Consider the following 21,474-nt stretch of genomic DNA (forward strand, 5'->3'; position numbering starts at 1 on the left):
CTTTTTTTTAAGCCCATTTTAAGTGTTTCAATGTAAATCTGAACTGTTATGAATTTATTGTCTATATTGGTCAGAAATTTGCATTGTTACAGTATGCACAAAAATGAATCGAGAGAGAAAACAAACAAAAAAAAAACTTTTCCAAGAGTCCTGAGTCATGACCCCACAAGGACAACATATTTTTCTTTTTAACTGGAAGTATTCAGCTGGTACAAATAAGGAGAGCAAATCAATAACCACAATGCGCAAATCAGTACAACTAACCCTCAGTCATAAATCCTTCTTATGAATGTCTGGCAATAATAAGTAATTAACCTCGTTGATGAGAAGACTTCAAATGTCACTGGTATAAAGTTGCAGGAGCTTTACAAATTTGACATGTTACAAAGAAATCAGATTGGTATACTTCTGTCCCTTCAAGAAACAAGCAGGGATGCCAAAGGATCATGCCCTTCCTCGCTAAGAACAGCTGAGGCTCACCAGGCCTCTCCTGGGGATGAAACAAAGTCCAAGGTGGTGACAAAATCCTTGATGTCAACAGCTTGAGTCATTGTGTGCTAATAGCTGGACCTTTCTATGCCGAGAGTCCTGGATGAATGTGTGCATGGCCTTTTTTTCACTTTTAAGATTTAAAATAGTGGATCAGGACCTCTTTAGTCTGATGGTCCTTCTCTGTTTGGCTAAGTGTGACATGAGATTTGATTTAAAGTAGGCTTTGTGAGCCTTAAGGTCAGTCTTTCCACTGGAAAGGTGATCTCATACTGGCAAAGAGCAGAAAGCTTTAAAAATTGTGGGGGAGTTACTCCTGAGATATAATGGGCTCCATCGAATAAAAATGTGAAACTTGATCACCCACCCATAACACTACATTCTTATTTGGACAAATTGCAAATATAGCCACCAGTGCAGTCTTTGACCAACCAAATGGCAGCAGGCTCAGGGGATTTATTATGTCTTGAACTTCCTGCATTATATTTCAAAACAAAATCCAAGTGTTTTAGTGTCTGTCAAGAGCCTGCAAGTGTGCGGCTTTAAAGATTGTGGATTGGTATAATGGTTGTTGGATGAGACAGTTGTATCATAGTTTCAAGTTGTTTCTGCTTCTTATTTTAGGACTTTGAAATATAATACAGTGTCTTTGCTTCTTGTGGCAAAAGACAAATGAGTTTGTATTGGCTTTGCTTTAATGTTTAATGTCTGAGTATGATGCCGCATTTACACTTTAAACCATGCAGAGATCAGCTGCTTACAAAGCCTCTTGGTGGATGCAGTTGGGTTGAGTAGCCTACAGTTGAGTAGAACCACAGATAAGTATACATTTTCATTATATTCATATAATTATTATTATATAGATAGAGCAATAGCATTTTAAATGCTTTTTACTCGCCTTACCAGACAAATAGCCTGATTAAAACATAAGTGACAAAAATAACCAGCCAAGTATCGAAGAGCGAGAATGATTCTTCTAATTGTATTATCCAACATTCAGTATAAACTCCAACTGATAATGGATAGTATATTTCTGGTATCAAGGTCGCGCTGTTAAGGCTCACTCGGTTTGTCACTTTGTGAGAGACTTCAGAACAAACGAGCATAATAGCACAAATAAACACGGAAGAAACACACGGAGGTAAAAATTCAAAATGTATAGTTTATTCATAACATGATATAGTTAAATAGCAACATGACAAATGAGCTATTTTGCCTCAATATTCTCAGATGCAAAAAACAAAAACAAAAATTCGAAACAACTACAGAGTGCGCGCATTGTGCGTGTGAGCTTTTAGTACAGTGCGCTCTTTAACGGCATGATTCACTCTATTAAATTACTGTCAGAATGATCACAAATTCAAGACATAGGGGCAGAAAAATGTGTATATTTATACCACTTCATATAGGTAATGAATTTCACACAAGGAGTGCCTTTTTCCACCAAAAATTACAATATAGCATTTGTAATTGCAGGTTAAATGCATTCATGTTCTGCATTAAACAGTGTGTAAATAGGTGCAGTTTATGTCTGGATTGCAAAGATAAAATTTTGTTGATACTGATTTAATTTGCTTGGTAACAGCCCAAATGTCTTATTATTCTAATACACTGATTAAATGTACAAATTTGACTCAAATGAAATGGCTTTATAAAGAAAAAAATGCCCATAAAAGGTAAAAATCTATTTAAACTCATTGAAAAATATCTATTTCTATCACACCACCACAGAATATGAAGAATAGACTATGAAAAACTTTAGGAGTCAGCTGTGACTGTCCATGTAAGTCCTTAAGATACCAGCATGATAACACACTCAATCAGTTGAATGAATGACTCAGTGACTCACTCATTAAGTGACTTATCGCCACTTACTGGTTTAGTTGGGAAGTATGTTGGAAAATATTTATTTTTCCCTCAACATTTCTTATTTGTATATTCATAAATGCACTTAAAACATTAATCTCAAAACATTATTTATTGCAGTTGTAATTATTGTCATTTGCAGGTGAAAATATTTAATCTGACTCATAGCAGACCTATTGAATTTATTGATAATTTGTAATAATTTGGCATGAAAGATGATGCATACATCTAAAAAGTAAAAAAAAAATAGGCCTTTGTAAAGGTAAATACAAATATGCAGATTTAAGTATGTAAAAGCTGCTAGAACACTGATGAAAATATTTCTTCTGAATAAATTGTTTACTCCACCAAAATCTAATGGATTCAGTAATTTTGAAGGGATATTTTGTATGGAATACAAAAAAATTGAAATTGCCTCCTGATATGAAAATTTCACCGTATATCGTAGTAATAAACATAATTTATCACAGCAATGACATTTTGTTTTCTTTTTTATTTAAACACATTAAATATTACATATATGTAATGTAATAAAATGTGTATTTCCATTACAGGTTTAGGTCTTATAAGATGGTATTAATAAGGTCTTAAAAAGTCTTCAATTTAACTTGCTCATGTCTGCGAAACCCTGACATTTTCATTTATATTATATTTTTGATGCAGTTGCATGATTTTGCACATACTGTACTTGCTTTGGAGTGCTTTTAACATTTGTGCTAACTCACAGGGTGTGGTTTTCTAAAATATTGCTTTAAAGCATGACAGAATGAGTACCTGAGGGAGAGAAAGATAAGATCACCACAGAGAAGCAGAGAAAGTGTATGATGACAGAAGGCAACAGACCTGTAGGAGCATGTTGAAGTAACAAGGGGTTATTCTAGTCCTGACATCAGAGTCTGACAGTGTTTTGATGATTGGGAGAAGTAGACGTGCCACTATATTGTGAATCATATTCTATCTAGAAAATTGGCCCACAGCGAATTGCAGTAGCCTATAGTCTTAAAAGGACAAGACGTTGGTTAGCTGATACGACTTGGACACCCTTTAGATTTCACAAGGTACTGCTATCCGATGTCACATTACTTCACAAAAATGTAAACTTTAGGTGACAGAATACCATGTAGGCTGATTAATAGTCATTTATTTGGTTGTAATCCAGTGTGCACCAGTTCAATCGTTGCAAAATGCATTGAGGTTACATCATATCCCCAAAGAAGTACACATGAAAGGACAAATAGGACACCTACTATGGTCTCGTGGACTTCAGTTCTGTGTAAGCAAAGGACACATCACTTTTTAAACAATTTACCATGTAACCATAGGTTCTGATTGACATGGATACTTTGTGAGAAGCTTTAATCTTTATTTAAGATTTATTAGAAATTAAGAGAACAAGTCAAAATGTTAAATAAAAGAAAAACAGCAGCCATTGTTGTTTGGTGGTCAAAGTTATTAATCACATGACTGTTTATTGCTGTCTCTCATTGAAATGTGATTCACTCTGCAACCTCTTTTCCCTGTGAAAAAACCCCCAAACATAAATAACATTCAAATATTATGGACTTTTGGGTTTAGTTTGTGTATACTCAGAAGTCAACAAGTTTGGAATAAATAACTTTTTAAAAATACCTTTCCAACATAATGGCCCTTTGCCCTGAGCTTGTTGAACACTCAGCAATGTGAGCTCTCTCTGGGCTTCCCCCATCTCATGCTGCACCTTCCTGTACCTTGCCAAGTGAGTGCTGGCCTGTTCCTCCTGTGATGATATTACCCAGGAATCAATAGATTATTTAATTGCCAAACAAAATAATAATGATGTCTTGATTATGATGAAATATGACCATTATAATACTGTACTTACAGCTTCCTCAGCTTGTCTCTTAAAGGACTTCACTTTCAACTGCAGTTTGTCGACCGGATCCTGCAGTCTGGTTACATTCTTCTTATCCTCTGCAGTCTGTTAAAAAGACTTGGCATTGTAATTAAATTTGCTCTGTTGACGAGACACTCTTTTTCAGTAAAATCAGCTACCTGGTAAGTGAGTTCCTTCACTCTTCTCTCATGCTTCCGAACTCCTTTAAAAGCTTCTGCACTATTTCTTTACTCAGCCTCAACCTCACTTTCCAGTTCACGAACCTGGGAAATAGATCTAAAATAAATAAAAAAAAATCTAGAGCACCCTTTGGATTTCATAACATTCTTACTGTCCATATTATTATTTTTATTATTATTACACAAGTGTACCCTAGCTTCCAGTTTCCGGAGCTGCTTCTTTCCACTCTTCAAGGCCAGACTCTCAGCCTCATCCAGACGGTGCTGCAGGTCTTTGACTGTAACCTCCATGTTCTTCTTCATCCTCTCAAGATGAGCACTTGTATCTTGTTCTTTGTCAGCTCTTCTGCCATCATAGGGGCCTGCAAATGACTACAACTCTTTTTCAGTGTTTACTAGATGTAATTAATAGGATTTGATCGGATAAAAATGTGTGAACTTTTATGGACATGTAGTCATATAAAACATATCAATGTGCACTTTCATATAAATAGGCACTTACATCAGTAATAGCTTTTTTTTAGCCTTCTCCCCTGCATTCCGTGCCCCCTTAACAGCATCATCCACTTCACCTTTGTATTAAATTGCCCTCAAGCTTCTTTTTGGTGTAGATGTATTATGGAAATTAACATGGTTTACCATTGGCTATTCTATCTAAGAGCCCAGATGAATTAAATTAGAAACACTTGAAAACAAACCTGGGAGTGTAGAAGTCCTACAACGCTCACTGACATCCATCACTTTGCTCTATAGACACTATACGTTCTATTACAGACAAGATGCCTGTCTGAACAAAGCAAATGTACCGCTCGAGAGCAGATCTCTGCTCCTCAATTTCGGCCTGCTTCAGGTTGTTCCTGTGTTCAACCATAGTAGCCTGTACTTTCAATTTCTCTAGTCTATACCCCTCAGAATATCATCAAGGTGCAGTTGGGCATCCAGTTAAAAGATTTATAACTTGATTCAATGTAATAAGTACTTAAGAGGATAAGGTTCCATCTCATTTAGGTCTCCTTCCAGCTTATTCCTTTTGATCTGTTCTATTTCCTCCTCTTTCTCAGCCAATTTACCATCAGTCTCCCCTTTCACTTGGTTTAGCTCAATCTGGATAATAATAATCTTAGATTCCTCATGTTCCAGGGTTCCATGTTGACCAGTAGAAGAACAATATATTGAACATAAGTAATATGAACACATATTTAACATGGTAAAATTACCCTAAACAGTGCAGACACTGCTTCTGAACAGAATAATACATAGTACAAATATAATATATACATTTAATAACACATTTGTTAAGAAATAGACCCTGCAGAATATTAACACTATCAGATATATGTAGTCGTGTTTATGAGCCACTGAAAAAAAAAAAAATTAAATAAATAATTTATATGCATCCATATTGTAACCATATCTGCATGTTTTTATAGCTAAATTTGAAGTCACACCCTCAGTTCCATCAGGCTCGGCCTGTTCCTCCCTCTGCTTCTGCTTCTGTTTGAACTTCATGTTCCCATGATGCATCACAGCTCCTATCAGCTTGTAGATGCCTATTTTCACCTCAGCATTGAAGCCCAGAATATCAATAGCGGTCTACAAGTCAAAAACAATCAAATGTACCTTTTACAATGTATTTGATATAATGTATAAAATATATAAAATATAATATACAGAGTATAAAACCATAAGATTATGCATCAAATGTTAAGTGCTCAGACATTTGGCTTCCACATCATTGATGCTCTTGACTGTGATCTCACCCTGACTGATCATGGGATAGTCGTATGGGTTAGTGGTGATCAGAAGAGCCTCTACAAAAGGAATATGACAAGAAAGACAGACTTCATACTGCTGCACAAATATAATAATTTAATGCTCACATTATCTGTTGTTTCAGATAATCTTTATTTATTTAAAATTATATATTGCAAAATATGATCTCAATGCAATAATGTTCAACTTGTGTCCCCCCATGTTCGATAAGATTCATTGGAAAAATGTCATCCTCCTTCACTGTGGCAGTTTTTTAGGGGGGAAAATACTAGGTTCAGATTACTAAAATGCTTTGTATGGTTTTGAACTTGCAGTAAATTATTTATTTCTATTGTTACTTAGTTTTTAGATGTAAATCATGGCTTCCGGAGGTAAATGGCCACTGGACCAAAACACTCAAGGTGCCACTTTACTGGATTGACCAGATAAACCAAACATCAATATCATTAAAAGGATATTGATAATTGAAATAGTAAGTGGTAATACCATACCTTACTGCAATCAAATAATGATAATTATTGTTTGATGAGGTCATATCATAGGTTTTTACCTCCTTTTGCTTCCAATCAGTAGAAATTGGCTTAAATGATGTGAGAAACCTAAAAGAAGATATCCCTTCAGCACATTGTGATGATTTTTGTTTCTGTACACATAATAAACTTTATACATTTTGTGTATTTTTGCAGGCAGACTAAGTTGATTTTTTTTTCATTTTTTTCATTGTGACTCACCTACTGGAAGTCAGCCCCCGTCAATGGCTTTACACTTGAGTTGTTTTATAGAGCACAGCACAGCACACAATGTGTTTGGTCAGCAAAACTCTCTCTATCTGGTGCTTGGACTGCCCTTCGCATCTCTCTCTGGAATATTATTTTTATCTGATGATAAATTTGAAATTATTTTAAACATAGTATTGCAGTTCTGCTACAATATTTCCACTTTTTCCACTTAGTCTGGAGCTTTGCATATCAAAGACATGTACTGAAGCTTTAAACAAAGTTAAACATGCATATTCCAATTTTTTATTTATTAATTTTTATTATTATTAAAATGATAGAAAAGACATGTAACAATAACTTTAGAATCATGTGAGAAGTTTGATGCTATGTTATACCATTCATAGCATTGTAGTGTTGTCACTTGTGCATAAGCCGCTAATTTATTGATTTCGTTTCTGCATCTTCATATTGGATATAGCTGTTTGAGACAATTACCCATTTCAATGTTTAAATAGAACAGTTGTTAAACTTATGTGACCCGAGGATAATTATTTTACCTGTTTTTTTTTTTTTTTTAGATTTCTATTTTTATGGTACAGTAAGGGCAACTTCATCTCTGCCAGCTTTATTTCTTGACCCATCTCTTTTGGTTGTTAAAGAACTTCCCATCAGTTCAACAAGGGATTAAATGATTTATACCAATTACACTCTGAGTTTTCTTGGGATGGGGAAACAAGATAGGGGCTCTGTAAAAATTCTCAACAGGTTACCCACAAGGATGAGCTCATCTCCCCAATGAAAAGGGATGTATGAGATTTAAGATTTCATATTATCATCTTATAAGGATTAAGAACAAATATAGATGCACTTATGCAGCTGCCCTTCGAAAACAACACAAAATATACAAGAGCCTGAGGGAGAAGAGGTAGGTGAGTACTTTTATTTCTATCTCATTTTAATTATAAAAAGAAAAAAAAGTTATGTAAACATGAGATTGCTATCAATTCTTTGCTATACTACCAAGAGAAAACAGATATTTATAAAAGTATTACCAACTCTACTTCAAAATCTTAGTTAAATATAAAATTAATAATTGCAGAATTCTTATTCTCCCCAAGTCTGTGCAATAATAATGGCATATCCCTAGATTTGTTTTTTAACTGAAAATAATTCTGATTATTGGAAAAAACAATAATTATAATAACACAAATTTCTTAAATTATGATACCAACCTATGGTATTTTCTAAATATCATGTGACACAGAAGAAAGGTCAATTACCTAGCCTTGGCTGTGTGAATAAAAAAACTAAAAATAGGTTACTTCTACTAGTATTTGAATATCTTGTGATGAGCTTTTTTTTTTAAATATATATATATCATAAAAAGGTATTGCGTATCAAACGGTTATTGATCCTTTTCAGGATCTTCAAATATGAGCCATTATTGCATTGTACATACTGTAACATTCAAAGTGTAAAGAAGACCGACTGGAGCAAAACTTACCGCGATAAGCAATTGAACCTAAATTGAAAATTGAACTAAATTGAAAGAGTGGTCATTCCCACAGTACACAACACATTACAAGCAATAAAGGGATTTATTTAGCATCATCATTATTTTGCCATGACCGATATGATTTGTAAAATCCATGTGCACCAGCGTGAGGTTTTTTTTTTATATCAAAACTTACCTTGAAAATTTTGAACACAGTATACGTATTTATAAAAAACACTGACAATGGCAAAACAAACCGTTTTAAATGATTAGACAATTGAATATTTTTCCTTAGTACTCATGAGCATCATTGAGGTTTCATTTATATAGACCCACCCTGATTTTAAGGTTTATTCGAAAGGCAGAGGTAAAATGAGCCTATACTTTAAAATATGTACAGTACCTACTCATTAATATTCATGAGCACGAGGGAAAGCAGTGGCATATTCAGAATATTGCAATGTTGTGAGCGCTTCACAACTACTAAATAATAGCAAAGGGATTTGGGATAAGATGAACAGAGACAGGATACATAGATGGAATTGCAGAGTGTGAAGAAACAAAACACATTTGAAACAAAATAAGGCATTTAGCACAACTTAAAAATTGAGAGAGGGCAAAAAAAAAAAAAGTCAAAAGAATAAAACAATAACATAAGGAGTACTGTGGCTTTCTGTGAAAGCCATCACTTTGCTCTTAAGTTACAATACTGCAATACTCTGAATTCATTCCTGTGACAGACGACACCCTCTGGATCCAGCTGTTCCACCTTCACTGGTGATCCAGGAAACAAATCACACCTTAACTACTTCCTCAGTAGCCCACCAGCTCTCCATCAGTTTTTCCAGCATCCAATGTGACCCAGGTATTGCAGCCAGTAGAAGGTGTACTGATAATTTCCTAAAACTGTTGAGCACAAACAGAATACAGAGTAAGAGAGTTTGCTGGTGTGACGGGAACATTCATTCGATTAAATCAGCTTACAGAGAGACTCACATTTTTGAGGAACTCCTCTGCAACTATGCGAGCCCTGGCATTGACTGACAGTTTCATCTCACTGATTTCCTTATCGATCTCCTCCATAAAATGGATGACAAAGTCCACTAACTTATGCTTGTACATTTGTTCTGTGTGGAAGTTAGTAATGAGGAAGCTGATGTCATATCCCTGACAAAAGAAAGGAAGGTTATTCACTGTTAAAATATCATTTTACATGTAGACATTTCACAACAAAGAACTTATGATATTTTTTGGTAAGAAATAAAAATGAACGGCGAACACAAAGCTTTGTAATCACAGAAATAGGCCTAAGGGTTTTGTAAGCTTCTCCGCTCACTCTCACCTCGACAGCTTTTCTTCGCAGGATGAAGAAGCTCTCAGCTCTCATCATCATGAAGCGCATGAACTTGTGACATAGGATCTTTTCAATCTCATCAGCCTTTAGTGGACCAGTTGAGATGCGTCATCCAATCACAGACCATTAAAGACAGAAACAAGCCATCAAACTGGATTCTTAGCTTGTTCTATTGAAACGCAAATCACATACCTACTGGCCTTCCACAGTGGTTCTCAACCTTTATGACTCAAAATGCCCAAAATCACCAACACACTATTCAAAGGACCCCCTCTTCCAATACTGACATACTGGTATATATATATGTTTGGTATTTCTGCTGTAATTATGAAAAAATGCTTGTTTTCCAATTTTTATATGTTAATTTAATCAGTTACGACTACACCTAGCTTGTTTGTGTTTTTTTTTAGCACATGCTTATTTTAAAACATTAATGAAAATGTATTAAACCCTGGTAAAAAAAAATCCCCTGGTTTACCGCATTCAGCGGACTGCATGTGTTGAGTCAGAGTGAAACTACCCTCCCTCACTTGTCTCATCACCACCACAATACTTCTCTTTTTGTATTATTAGTCACATTTTAAATTTTCAATATATACCAATAGTTCGAGACCCATCTCCGAAAGAATAGCAAAAGTGAGTTGAGGGTAAAACAACAAGGGTTCTAACCTGTTTGACAGCAATGCTGACTCGCACAGAGTTGATAGAGCCTTCTATTAAGACCTTCTCTTTTTCATTCCTACTGATTACAACAGGCTGAAGCAACAGCTCCTTACTGCTCCTGTTGAGATAAGACAGAAATAGTAAAGCATACACACAAACACACTGACATTCTGCATACAATGCAACAGAAGTAGGCTAACTGTCTATTGCAGTAAGCACCACAACTGGTTTTAAAATGGCATGCTGAATCACCATTATATTACCATAGACATTAAATCAGGCTTCGGTTCACTGCCTACTGTGATTTTAATCAGTCATTCTAACACATTTTTCTGATACAAATACAAGGATCAGCATAATTGACATACTATTATAGAAGTTATTAATATTTTGAATTTTATTTTATTTTTATATTTTCCGTTATAATAATGAAGTTTAAATTAATACATTTGAATTAATTTAAGTTTTATTATTTTTGTTAGGCAAGTGTCATTTTATTTATAGCTTCTATTAAGTTTTAGCAATTTTAGTACCGTAAAGGCAACATTTCTCATTTTCATTTAAATTTTAAGCTTTTCATCTAACATTTATATTTTGTTTAGGCTTTAGTGAACAAAAATAAAACTGATTTTGTTAACAATAACAACACGTTCAGGGGTCTCATGGTGTCATGCATTTAAGGACCATGGAATAATCACCAGGAGCAAAAAAAAAACAAACAAAAACAGATGCTCAAGAGTAAAACATTAGAAATTATCATATGTTCTCTATTTCTTTTAAAGCTGAAATGAAATTTTGAAGAATATATTCCATTGGTAGGTTAGGTTGGGCTGTTTACTGCAACTTTTGCTACAGTAGTATTCGCTATTTCGCTTTCAAACTATCTACCACAAATTGTTTATATTGTAAACATTTTTATGTTAAGTTTTAACCAGCCAGATCTATGCCACTGACCTATTTGAATCATGTAACTTTCACACACAAATAAAACACATATGCAAACAGTCACATTATACACACTTACCGGACTTCAACCTCAGGTTTGTTGTGTCTTTCAACCACCTGTGAGGAGAAGTTTTCCAGACAGAGAGCTGCCTGCAGTGTAGCACGCACCGCATTCAGGTATGGGCGCAAAGTTGCCGTCTGATGAAACAAATCAAACTAAATCAGTACTCAGGACGATGAACAATGTCAGCTACCTTACAGCAAGCAAGCACTTAGCAAATGGCTCACAACTTCCACTCGTTTGGTTCCACACACGCCTGAACCTGCAGGGGAGTTCTTAGGATACTGTACTTAAGCACTTAAGTCCTCCAAAGAAAGAAAAAAAAAAAATATATATATATATATATATATATATATATATATATATATATGCTGTACACTTTAAGTGGCTAAGTCAACCTGCAAACACCAAAAATCTTTTCATAGACTGCACACTTCTGAAGCCTGACACTTCCTGAACTTAAATTCAAGACATGGAGGAAGTGCAAAACCTGCATGAAAGATGATGCATATTAAAATCAGAAATAGCTCACCGCATAGAACTAGACTATAAAACAGACAGTTGTCTGTACACATAATTAACATACCTACAGCAAGTTAATATTGTTATACCTGGGATAAGCACCTATAACATATTGTGTTGTGGATAAGTAAAACAAGTAAATATCACATTAGTAACCAGCAACCAGATCAACAGAATTTGCACGTATAGACCCGTTTATGGGTAACAATACAGATGAAATAAAATGTGTAGCACGACACTGGTATATTTAATAATAAAGGGTTGCTTGTTTATTTGCTAGCCATCGATTAAGATTCAATATGAAACAGGTCAGTTTGAGTTAGTTTGCCCATAATACAAAAACCCTGTATTACAGAGCGCTGGCATTGTTAATACATAATAAATAGTCAAATCAGTATCAGTGAACCCGCGACTGGGGAATAAGGGCGGGGATGTTAGCTCTACGAGCCGAATGAGCAACTTCATACCAACGCAGAAACAAACACCAGCAATCAGACATTTGCGTCACAACAGTATAATCATTTATATTATAAAACTTATATATACAAAACAAAATTTATCTTGTTTCTCGACGTGTTGAAAGACAAACCTACCATTTCTGTGTACCGTTGGAGCAGAAGACGGAAGTGCTACAAACACCGGGCGACTTCCGCGTGTAACGCCAGTCATCTCATTGGAAGATACCAATTTTTCACCAAGTAAGGGGCGACGACTGTAAACTGATTTTTCTGAACCTACTCTTTGAAGTCGAAGACATCTTTATAATAAAAAGGGCTAGCATGCCTGTGTTATGCTTCATTCGCTGACAATAATGCTTACTGTGGACTTTTACTTGGTACAGACATTTTTGCAATGTTGTAAGTTTGTATTTTTTTTTTTTTTTGTATGCACAGTACTATTTAATCTAAACTGCTCTACCAAGTAATATTTTTGATTCATTTTTAAAATATAATTTTGCATGAGGGTCTTTTTTTTCAAAGTGCTCCGCACGGATAAAAAAAAACAGCAGAAAAAAGATCATACATTAATAACTTTATGAAAAAAAAGTTTACATCTCCAACAACTTGATTAGATCCCAAATAAGTAGTCTTAAATGTATTTCCCTTTTCACTGGTGACTTCAAATTATTTTTGTGCATGCACCCGTTACTGTTTAAATATAACGTGCTCAGGACAATATAATAAAATTGAATCATTAATCTAATCTTGAGCTATATTAACGCTGTTGTTTAAATGAACGTTTAAAAATGGATCACCATTAAACGGTCTTCAAGAAGGTTGTGCAATCATTTTTATTTAAACATCACATTTTTATTTAAACAAGTACGTTGTTCATCAAAATGTCATATGAAAAAAAAAACGCTGTTCTAGCCACAAAGCGTTCATCTTCGTCTAGTTAGCTAGTACCAAGTATCCTGTTTAGTGCAGCAAATGAAACTTTTACTTTCATTTAAGAATAAGCATGACGTCTTGCAGCACAGAAACTAAAGTGGGTGTGTCTCTATGAAGCAGTTTTCTAGAAGCACTACATCCGATCAAACCCTTAATGAGAGCATAACTAAAGTCAACAAAAACATCAATATACATATATAACAAAAAAATCCCCCTTTGTCTATGTGTTCTCTTTCCAAGAAGCTATACAAAAATATAATTCTTCATTTTCACAGAAAGTCTATTTTGATTTCTTCGCCTTGGTTGCCTTCTTCACCGCGACTTTTGGCTTTTTTGCAGCTGCTTTCTTCGGTTTGGGTGTCGCCTTCTTAACACTCGTCTTCTTTGAGGTCTTCTTTTTAACGGGGCTCTTTTTGGCGCTCTTCTTTGCACTCACTTTCTTGGTCGCTTCTTTTTTGGACTCCGACTTTGCGGGTTTTTCTGTCTTAGTCGTCTTGGTGGCACTCTTCTTTGTTTTTTTCTCGAATTTCTTCTTATTTAGCTTGAATGAGCCGTTGGCTCCCAGTCCCTTCACCTGCACGAGCGTGTCGTTGAGCAGGAGCGCGCGGATGGAGTAGCGCAGATACATGCGGCCGTTCTGCTGATCAAACCAGCTCACTTTCTTCGCTTCGTTGTATATCTTGAAAAGCGACGAGCCGTTTTTCTCGCCCAGGGTTCGGATCGCATCGATGACGAGCAGGCTGTACTTCCCGGGCCCCTTGCTCTTCTTTTTCTTCTTTTTGGCAGGAGAAGCAGTCACGGCAGGTTTTGCCTTTTTCGCCGAAACCTTCTTCGTTTTGGGTGCTGCTGGAGCAGGGGCTTGGGCGGGTGCCGACTCTTCGACCTCAGCAGACATGACCAAATCTGATGCGTTTATATGGGCGTATTCGAGAACGCGAGAATATCAGCTCTAGAATGCGAACCTCATCTCAAGAGTTTTGAATCGTCAGATTTAACGGCGCCACGCGGACGTGATTGAGAACAACAACACCGTCGTCAGAGGCGCTTGTGGAGTTGTGTTTTCTTCCACGACTTTGGGAGCTATTATCTGGTTAGGATGACATGTATTACTAAGTTAAATGATTCATATTGGAAGTGCAAAAGGTGCTCTTTCTGACAGTGTGCAAACGTGGTGAAATAAATGCAAAACCGTGGCGCGAGAAAGCAAAGAAAAGATCTTGCCCACACAATGCCTTGCGATTTTGGGTAGGGGCACTTACTTTGCCAACGAAAAACTTTTTAAGGATATTGAGACGGTTCTTACAATAAACTTGCTGTGAAAATTTAGAAAGTAACGATTCGGAAATTATACTACTCAGTCCGTGTTTACCAAACGCCTTCGAGATGCAAGCAGTTTAATTTCACTCAACTAACACATTAAACGCCCTCCCGTGGCTGTGGATTGGCAAACTTTTTATTTCCTTTGCTTTTTTTGTTCCCGGTGACTGTATTCTCCTGCGCTTGTGTGTGAAAGTGATTTTTTTTTGCTCGAATAAAAACATTATTATTTGACAGTTGCATGGTACGTTAGTCATTAAACTTTTTAGGTTTTAAAAAGGTTTATTATATCAAATAGTGTTGAGTATGGGATCAGAATCCTAGTTGAGCTTCAGTTGCTAGAATTTGAGGATTCTGACAACTCGTTACAGGAACATCTGATCATAGTTAACATCTCAAAAGGATCTTTACTGCATTGAGCAGCTAAAACGACAGATTAGAAATCTGTGAAAGCTAAAACTTTCTGTGATTTAATTTTGACCATCTGGATAAACAGAATAGTTGGTACAGTAAGAAGGGAACATAAAATAATTACGACACGATATAACAAATCAAAGTTTAGTTTAACATTGAGACTAACTAACAATGTGTGGTATTTTTCAAAAATAAAAATACTCAGCAAACCCCGCCCCTATTGTGGCATGAGCTGTTAAAAACTTCAGGGGTCGCCACAGAATACATTTGTATAATTAGTCCTTCCATACAGGATACAGATTTGGTTGATATAACCATACAGTGATACTTCTGAGAGTTTCAAAACATATGAAGGGAATATATATATATATATATATATATATATATATATATATAATATCTTAAAATCACTGGTGTTCAGTAACAGTTGCTTGATTATTTTTCGAAATGTGCATATGATTATGTTGTTGTTTAGGGTATTTTGTGGCCCCACCCATCACATAAATGGCAATAAGCTTCATGACATTTTATTGAACTAATAACTAATGCCACGAAATAAGTAGATATTTGTAAATAATCAAAAGAAAAACCTGAATGCATCATGTCTGATCAACATATCAAGTTGTGGAAGTTCATTATTCTGCAATACCTCAACAAAACAATTTTTTTTAAATTAATCCACTTTCTCCTCTAAATGCCTTTATCCCAGACATTCAGCACTAGATGGCAGTCTATCTACCGATAATCGTATGTGATGAAATTTAATAAACACATGTACAGTAATGTGTTCACATCTTCCAAACCTTGTAGGTGTAACACATAATAACAGGGTACAGACCTCTTAAATTCATTACAAACTGTAAATGTCTTACGTTTCTGCACCCGATGAATTACAATTTTACGGGGAAATAATCCAACATAGGCATTTTTGATCTGTTCAATACCCACTGCAGGTGAGTCATGCGTTGACTGTAATATGCATGTTGGCATATTTACAGTTACAGAGTTGTTGTAGCTACTTCCTGTTGTACACAAGCACACAAAAAGCAAACACCTGTCAAATAAAATAAGTCTAGCACCTTCTCGCTTGAGACAGAGAAAGGTTAAAGGTCAAAGTGCAGCAGAGGTCACGCTATTCAATAGATTTTTCTCCTTCCCTGCCTGTGTGTACATATATATATATATATATATATATTAATAAGCGACTGTCTGTCTTTTAATAAGAGTTTTAAAAGAGGAAACGTTTTACCACCCGTAACAAACTCAATAAACATTAGACACACTCCAAAACAGTAAAAAGGTTGAGTTAAAACCTGATGAGGTTGTTTATCTTTGTATTTGAATGTGATTGTATGAGAGTTTGTGTTTATTTGTAGATCCTAGATGGATTTGATGGTGAAATTTCATGCGACCAATTAAATGTGCATGTAAACATATAGTAACAAGTGTGTGTACTTGTGTATATTAGGGGGTGGGTGTACCAGTGCATTTCAGACAGCAAAGAGCCACAGTTATGTAGGAATCTGAGCCAAAAGAGCCTCACGACAGAAGAGAGTAAACAGGAGAGGAAAAATATCCAGATTTGGCTGCTTGTGCTGTGCAGATCAATCATTGTATGACATTCATTAGAGCTATAGAGAACAGAGCAGATGGCTCCTTATGAATTTGAATCACTCTTTTGGTACTTTGGTGTCATACAATGATCGGTGCAAAACGACGCTTAAAGCTGAATGAACGAACAAATACCTAACATGTACGTGTATTTGCATTCCTTTGATCGTTCTCTGTAGATCTCATCTTCTCACACGCCACGATTGGTTGATTATGTATCATATCTGCATGTTATTGGTCAAACTACTTTGGATGTTTTAGGCAATATAGAAATCCTGGCAAGGACACGTCCTGGGTAAATGGTTCATATGGTCACCCTAGAAAAGATAACAGGAGAGGAGACACTGACAAGCACATAATGAGAAAAAAGATAATGTCTAGGAATTGATAGACTGCAGATGGTACTGATCTGAACACAAGAGTGTGGCTAAAGAAAATCTTATTGAAGGTAACTAGTATAAAGTAGATACTGGTAGAGTAGATAGAGAAATAGACATGGAACAGGTGCATACTATCTCTTTGACCTTGTGTGCTATCCTGAGCAGTATGTGTGTGTGTGTGTGTGTGTGTGTGTTTTGCCCTTACTTTTGCCGGGAAGCGTACATGATGTGTGTCCGTGTGCTTTGTCAGAGGGACATCCTGGTGGCTGGGTCGTCCAACTGCAGATGTGAGGGGAGCTGCAGTGCAACAGCATTATCCCCTAAAATACATCACCCTCACTCTCAGGAATCAAGAGTTAGAAAGACTCCAGAGAACCGCAAAAACGCACAGGCAAGCATGACCTAAATGATCTTCGGTGAGAGATTTGTGAGTGTACTGGGCACAAATATTTTATAAGTTACCCTTATAATGAATAAATGCTGTAGAAATTTTGCTCATTTTTAGTTAGTTTTAACTAATGTAGTTAACATTGCATGCTCAAAAAAGTGAAGCCTTACTTTGTCGGTGTCTGTATGCATTTGTTTGTTTTTTCAATGTTATTAATATTTGTTGCTTTTAATTTATTAATCTTAAATTATATAATCTTTTCATATGTTGGTAATATCCCAATAACCAATAACAAACTTTTGTGGGTTCGTGTGGTGGTGTAATATATATATATATATATATATATATATATATATATATATATATATATATATATATATATATATATATATATATAATATTAAAGAACATTAACAAGTAATATTACTGACACTAAGATAAAGTCTTAGGATATGGAGAATTTGTATACAATGTTGAATATGGTGATTGAGATTCAAAATGCATGTTCTTTGTGTTTTTATGTCTGTGTATTTTTATGTGTGTCATGAAGATGTGTGATGCGTCTCATCCAGCTGCAGCACTGTATGCTGCAACGTGAATCAGACTCCAATCTGATTCTCTCCTTTCTCTAACCTTTGTATGGTCTGGGGGCAAAGAAAGCAAAGGGTTTCTTGTAAGCCACTGTGGCCAGAGTGTTGAGTTTTCAGTCCCATGGCATTATAGGTTACAAAATGTACACAAATTCACATCTACATGGCACTAATAAGACAGCCCTCTGATCCCTGATGCCTGAAAGACAGAAAGTGTGTGTTATAGAGGGCAAATAGTGGGAGTGTGAATCTACTGAATCTGCTCCTTTTAGCCATTTTCACAAATAGATGTAAGTCTGTTCAACACGTTGTCAGTATCTATGATCTGCTGACTACCAACCAGATATGATATTTCACATACACTCACTTAGATACACATTCAAACACACCAAATCATGCTGCAGCACACTGGAGTTTTTCATCCATACTGTTGCATGAGTTCTGTTAGGCCTATGTATACAGAACACAGAGAACATGGGACATTTTGCACAGGGGGATGTTTTTGCTCTCAATGGTCTGTATCTTATAAAGTAGAAATACAACTTTATAATGGCATATTTTTAAGTATGTACAGACCATGAGGATTTGAAGTTCAGCCACAAATGTGGATGGCTTTAGTACAGTCCACTTATTTTGTGGATATTCAGTCCATTATATGCAACCTTGCTTGTTTAGCTGGTGAATGAATCAAGTGGATCAAGAACAAATATACAGTTACTCACACTGAAGGAGGCTTCTCTGCTCTTCTCGTTTCCACCAACAAGATCACTATGGTGAAGCAGAAGCCAGCTTAGCTGTTACCACAGTATCCTGGCTGAGTGCCTGGCTTGTATGACAAGGAGATAAAAGGAGTGATGGGGAGAGAGATAAAAGGAGAGGGAGAGGGGGGACTAACAGTCTGCAGGCACCCAGTCCGGAAACCCAAAGCGGGCAACAGTTACCCAGCACATCCCCTTAAAGCTGAAAACACTCGTGCACACATACACTTACTCTCTTACCACATGTTTTTGCATACTGCACATAGTAATGAAAACAAAGTGTGCATTTGTCCCCAAGGAAATTTCCACATCTAGCTATTTGTATCAGAAGCAGACCTTTTTAAAGTTGAACAGCTACTTAATGTGTGTAATCTTTGCTATAGTGTATTTTTTATCATCTAAGTAAGACAGCATATATCTATATTTGTCATTATTTATGTTTATCAGGCAGATTAATGGGAAAGCAGGGCCTGAAGTAATCGGGAGGCTGAGTGTTGAGAATGTTGTATCGATTTATCTGAAGCTCCATGAAGCCGAAAATGGCCAGAAGATGGCGGGTTTGAGTTAAGAATGACTGAAAATCTGATCTCCAGTCCTTTTGTTTTGATTGAAGCATGCTAAAGATGCTTAGTGCCATCTCAGTAGATTCTTAATAGAAGTCCATTATGGCTTAATATAATGGGGAGATGGGAACAACTGCTGAGTATCACCTAATGCAATTATGAATAAAAATATAGCCCGGGATCCAAGATTTGAGTCGCTCTTGTCCCCATCATTCACTAAAACACCTTCTTTTCTTTAATTTTTTTAGCTTACACTTTTCTTTCCTATTACTTTTGTCCTACTGCCATGGACTTACACAGCCAAAACATGCTCATAGATTTATTTAATTTGGCACTACACTAATGGATAGCATTGACTTTCCTTGAGATCTTGTAAACTGTCACTTTTCAATTTTTAGAAATCTCATTTAGTCAGAGACACATATTTTCATACTGGTAATATTCATTTAAGGGTATAAACATTCAACTGAATGTCAGAATAAAGTTGTAATGTGACTTGCCTATAAACACATGATATAAACAGGAAACTCCATGCTAGGACTTCCCAACTATGATTAAAAAGATGCTGGAATCTACCTTTGGAAAATTCACCTTCAATGGTCCATTAGGGTGAACTACTTACTTGTTAGCATCACAAAATACACCTGACACCATCTCTAAAAGATTTTATACAAGAATACATTTTTAGCATCTTCATAATAAATAAATTAAGACTGAAGTCTGCTAATTTTGAAAATGTCCTGACTGAAATTTGAAGCATCAGCTTTAATATGTGTGATGATGTTTTGGTAATTGTCTGCACAGAGTGGATAAGTGACTATAAAGTTTGTGTGTGTCTGTGTGTGGCATGAAATTAATTGGTGGAATTGGAACTGCATGGTTGCACTCAATGAATGTTATATGTGTGTAAAAGCAAGTGTCCGTTACAGCACCTGTCCATCTTTCTGAAGAGGGATGTGCATGTGTATGACACACAGATTGCGGTGCACCAGCGCTCCGTTTCATACCGGAATTCAGCCAGCAGCCCTGTATCCTGATGTGGTGAAAACCAGGCCTGCAAGGCATTCTGGGTATGGGAGGGGGAGAGGGTTATTCACACTACAACATCTTCACACACATTCAGTGACATTCACAAAAAGATACCCCCCCCCCCCCCACACACACACAATGTAAATCCTTATGATTTCCACATTGTCCAAATCGGGACAAAAGTATGGTTTCAGACGTCAAAAAGGAAAATAATTATAATAGAAGAATTTATTTATTTATTTCACAATAATAGTCCTTCAATTACTGTAAAAGGTTGTTCTTCAAAGAATAAAAAAGAATTAACAATGCTGGATTTATAAAACAAAAAATGTACATACTGGTCAAGAAAAACACTCATCTAATCTCATCAGGAAATCAGGACTGGTAATAACTCTTCTTTTGCCTGAGAAAGGGAAAAGATAACTGACAGATTGTTACTGCAATATGTTATTAATGCTGCCTTCCTGATTTTCTTTTGTGGAGGAAACAAATGGCCAATCATGGGCTACATTGTTGAGCTTATGATGTCAAGTGGAGAGAGAGAGAGAGAGAGAGAGAGAGAAAGCCAAATGTAATAAGAGAGAGTTTCAGGTTAAACATGTTTATCATACAAGTTTTATGAAATCTTAAGATTTGTTAAAACTTGAGCAGATGCTCCATAAGATGCACGAGCACAACAACAAGACTATTGCACACTGGAGCACTAGTCATCACAGAGAATTGACTCCATTATATTTAAAATGTATACTGGAAACGATCAATGCTGCTCTTTCTTGAACAGCATTAAAAAGCCTTTTGATGAGCCTTTAAAAAAAAAAAACTAAAGCAGGAGAGGATTTTAAACCGATTACAAAACATAGAATTTATGTGAAATGTATGTTTAAGCTCTATCTGAAGTTAATTGTCACTTTTTGATCATGGTGGAAATATAGAACGAAGGTATCATTTAAGGGTTTGGTTTATAATTTGATGTGTGATGTGAATGAATGTTAGCAAACAAATATCTATATTTCATTTACAGATCGATTTACATAACACATGCATTTGTCTATTTTTTAAATGGCAGCGGCAGGCACTGTCTATGAAGCAATGTC

The 21,474-nt window shown here is 35.8% G+C and overlaps 2 protein-coding genes and 1 long non-coding RNA gene across 3 annotated transcripts; all 3 read right to left on the reverse strand.

The window, feature by feature from the left end:
* Window positions 1-2,869: 2,869 nt before the first annotated feature.
* On the reverse strand, window positions 2,870-4,719 carry LOC113050413 (uncharacterized). Its single transcript, XR_003276762.1, has 5 exons — window positions 4,600-4,719; window positions 4,387-4,491; window positions 4,217-4,312; window positions 3,985-4,111; window positions 2,870-3,872 (listed from the first exon to the last, which is right to left on the reverse strand). It is a non-coding gene; the product is annotated as an uncharacterized LOC113050413 (long non-coding RNA).
* A 3,759-nt stretch (window positions 4,720-8,478) lies between these two features.
* Window positions 8,479-12,675, reverse strand: LOC113050403 (actin-related protein 2/3 complex subunit 4-like). Its single transcript, XM_026213337.1, has 6 exons — window positions 12,533-12,675; window positions 11,436-11,554; window positions 10,418-10,529; window positions 9,737-9,832; window positions 9,391-9,561; window positions 8,479-9,300 (listed from the first exon to the last, which is right to left on the reverse strand). The coding sequence occupies exons 1-6, from the start codon at window positions 12,533-12,535 to the stop codon at window positions 9,295-9,297; spliced, it is 507 nt and encodes a 168-aa protein (XP_026069122.1). The 5' UTR covers window positions 12,536-12,675; the 3' UTR covers window positions 8,479-9,294.
* A 536-nt stretch (window positions 12,676-13,211) lies between these two features.
* Window positions 13,212-14,311, reverse strand: h1-10 (H1.10 linker histone). The gene has a single exon (XM_026213332.1). It carries the CDS (start codon window positions 14,223-14,225, stop codon window positions 13,611-13,613), a length of 615 nt encoding a protein of 204 aa, XP_026069117.1. The 5' UTR covers window positions 14,226-14,311; the 3' UTR covers window positions 13,212-13,610.
* Window positions 14,312-21,474: the final 7,163 nt, after the last annotated feature.

The sequence above is a fragment of the Carassius auratus genome, chromosome 31 (genome assembly GCF_003368295.1).
Source record: "Carassius auratus strain Wakin chromosome 31, ASM336829v1, whole genome shotgun sequence".
NCBI classification, from domain to species: Eukaryota; Metazoa; Chordata; class Actinopteri; order Cypriniformes; family Cyprinidae; genus Carassius; species Carassius auratus.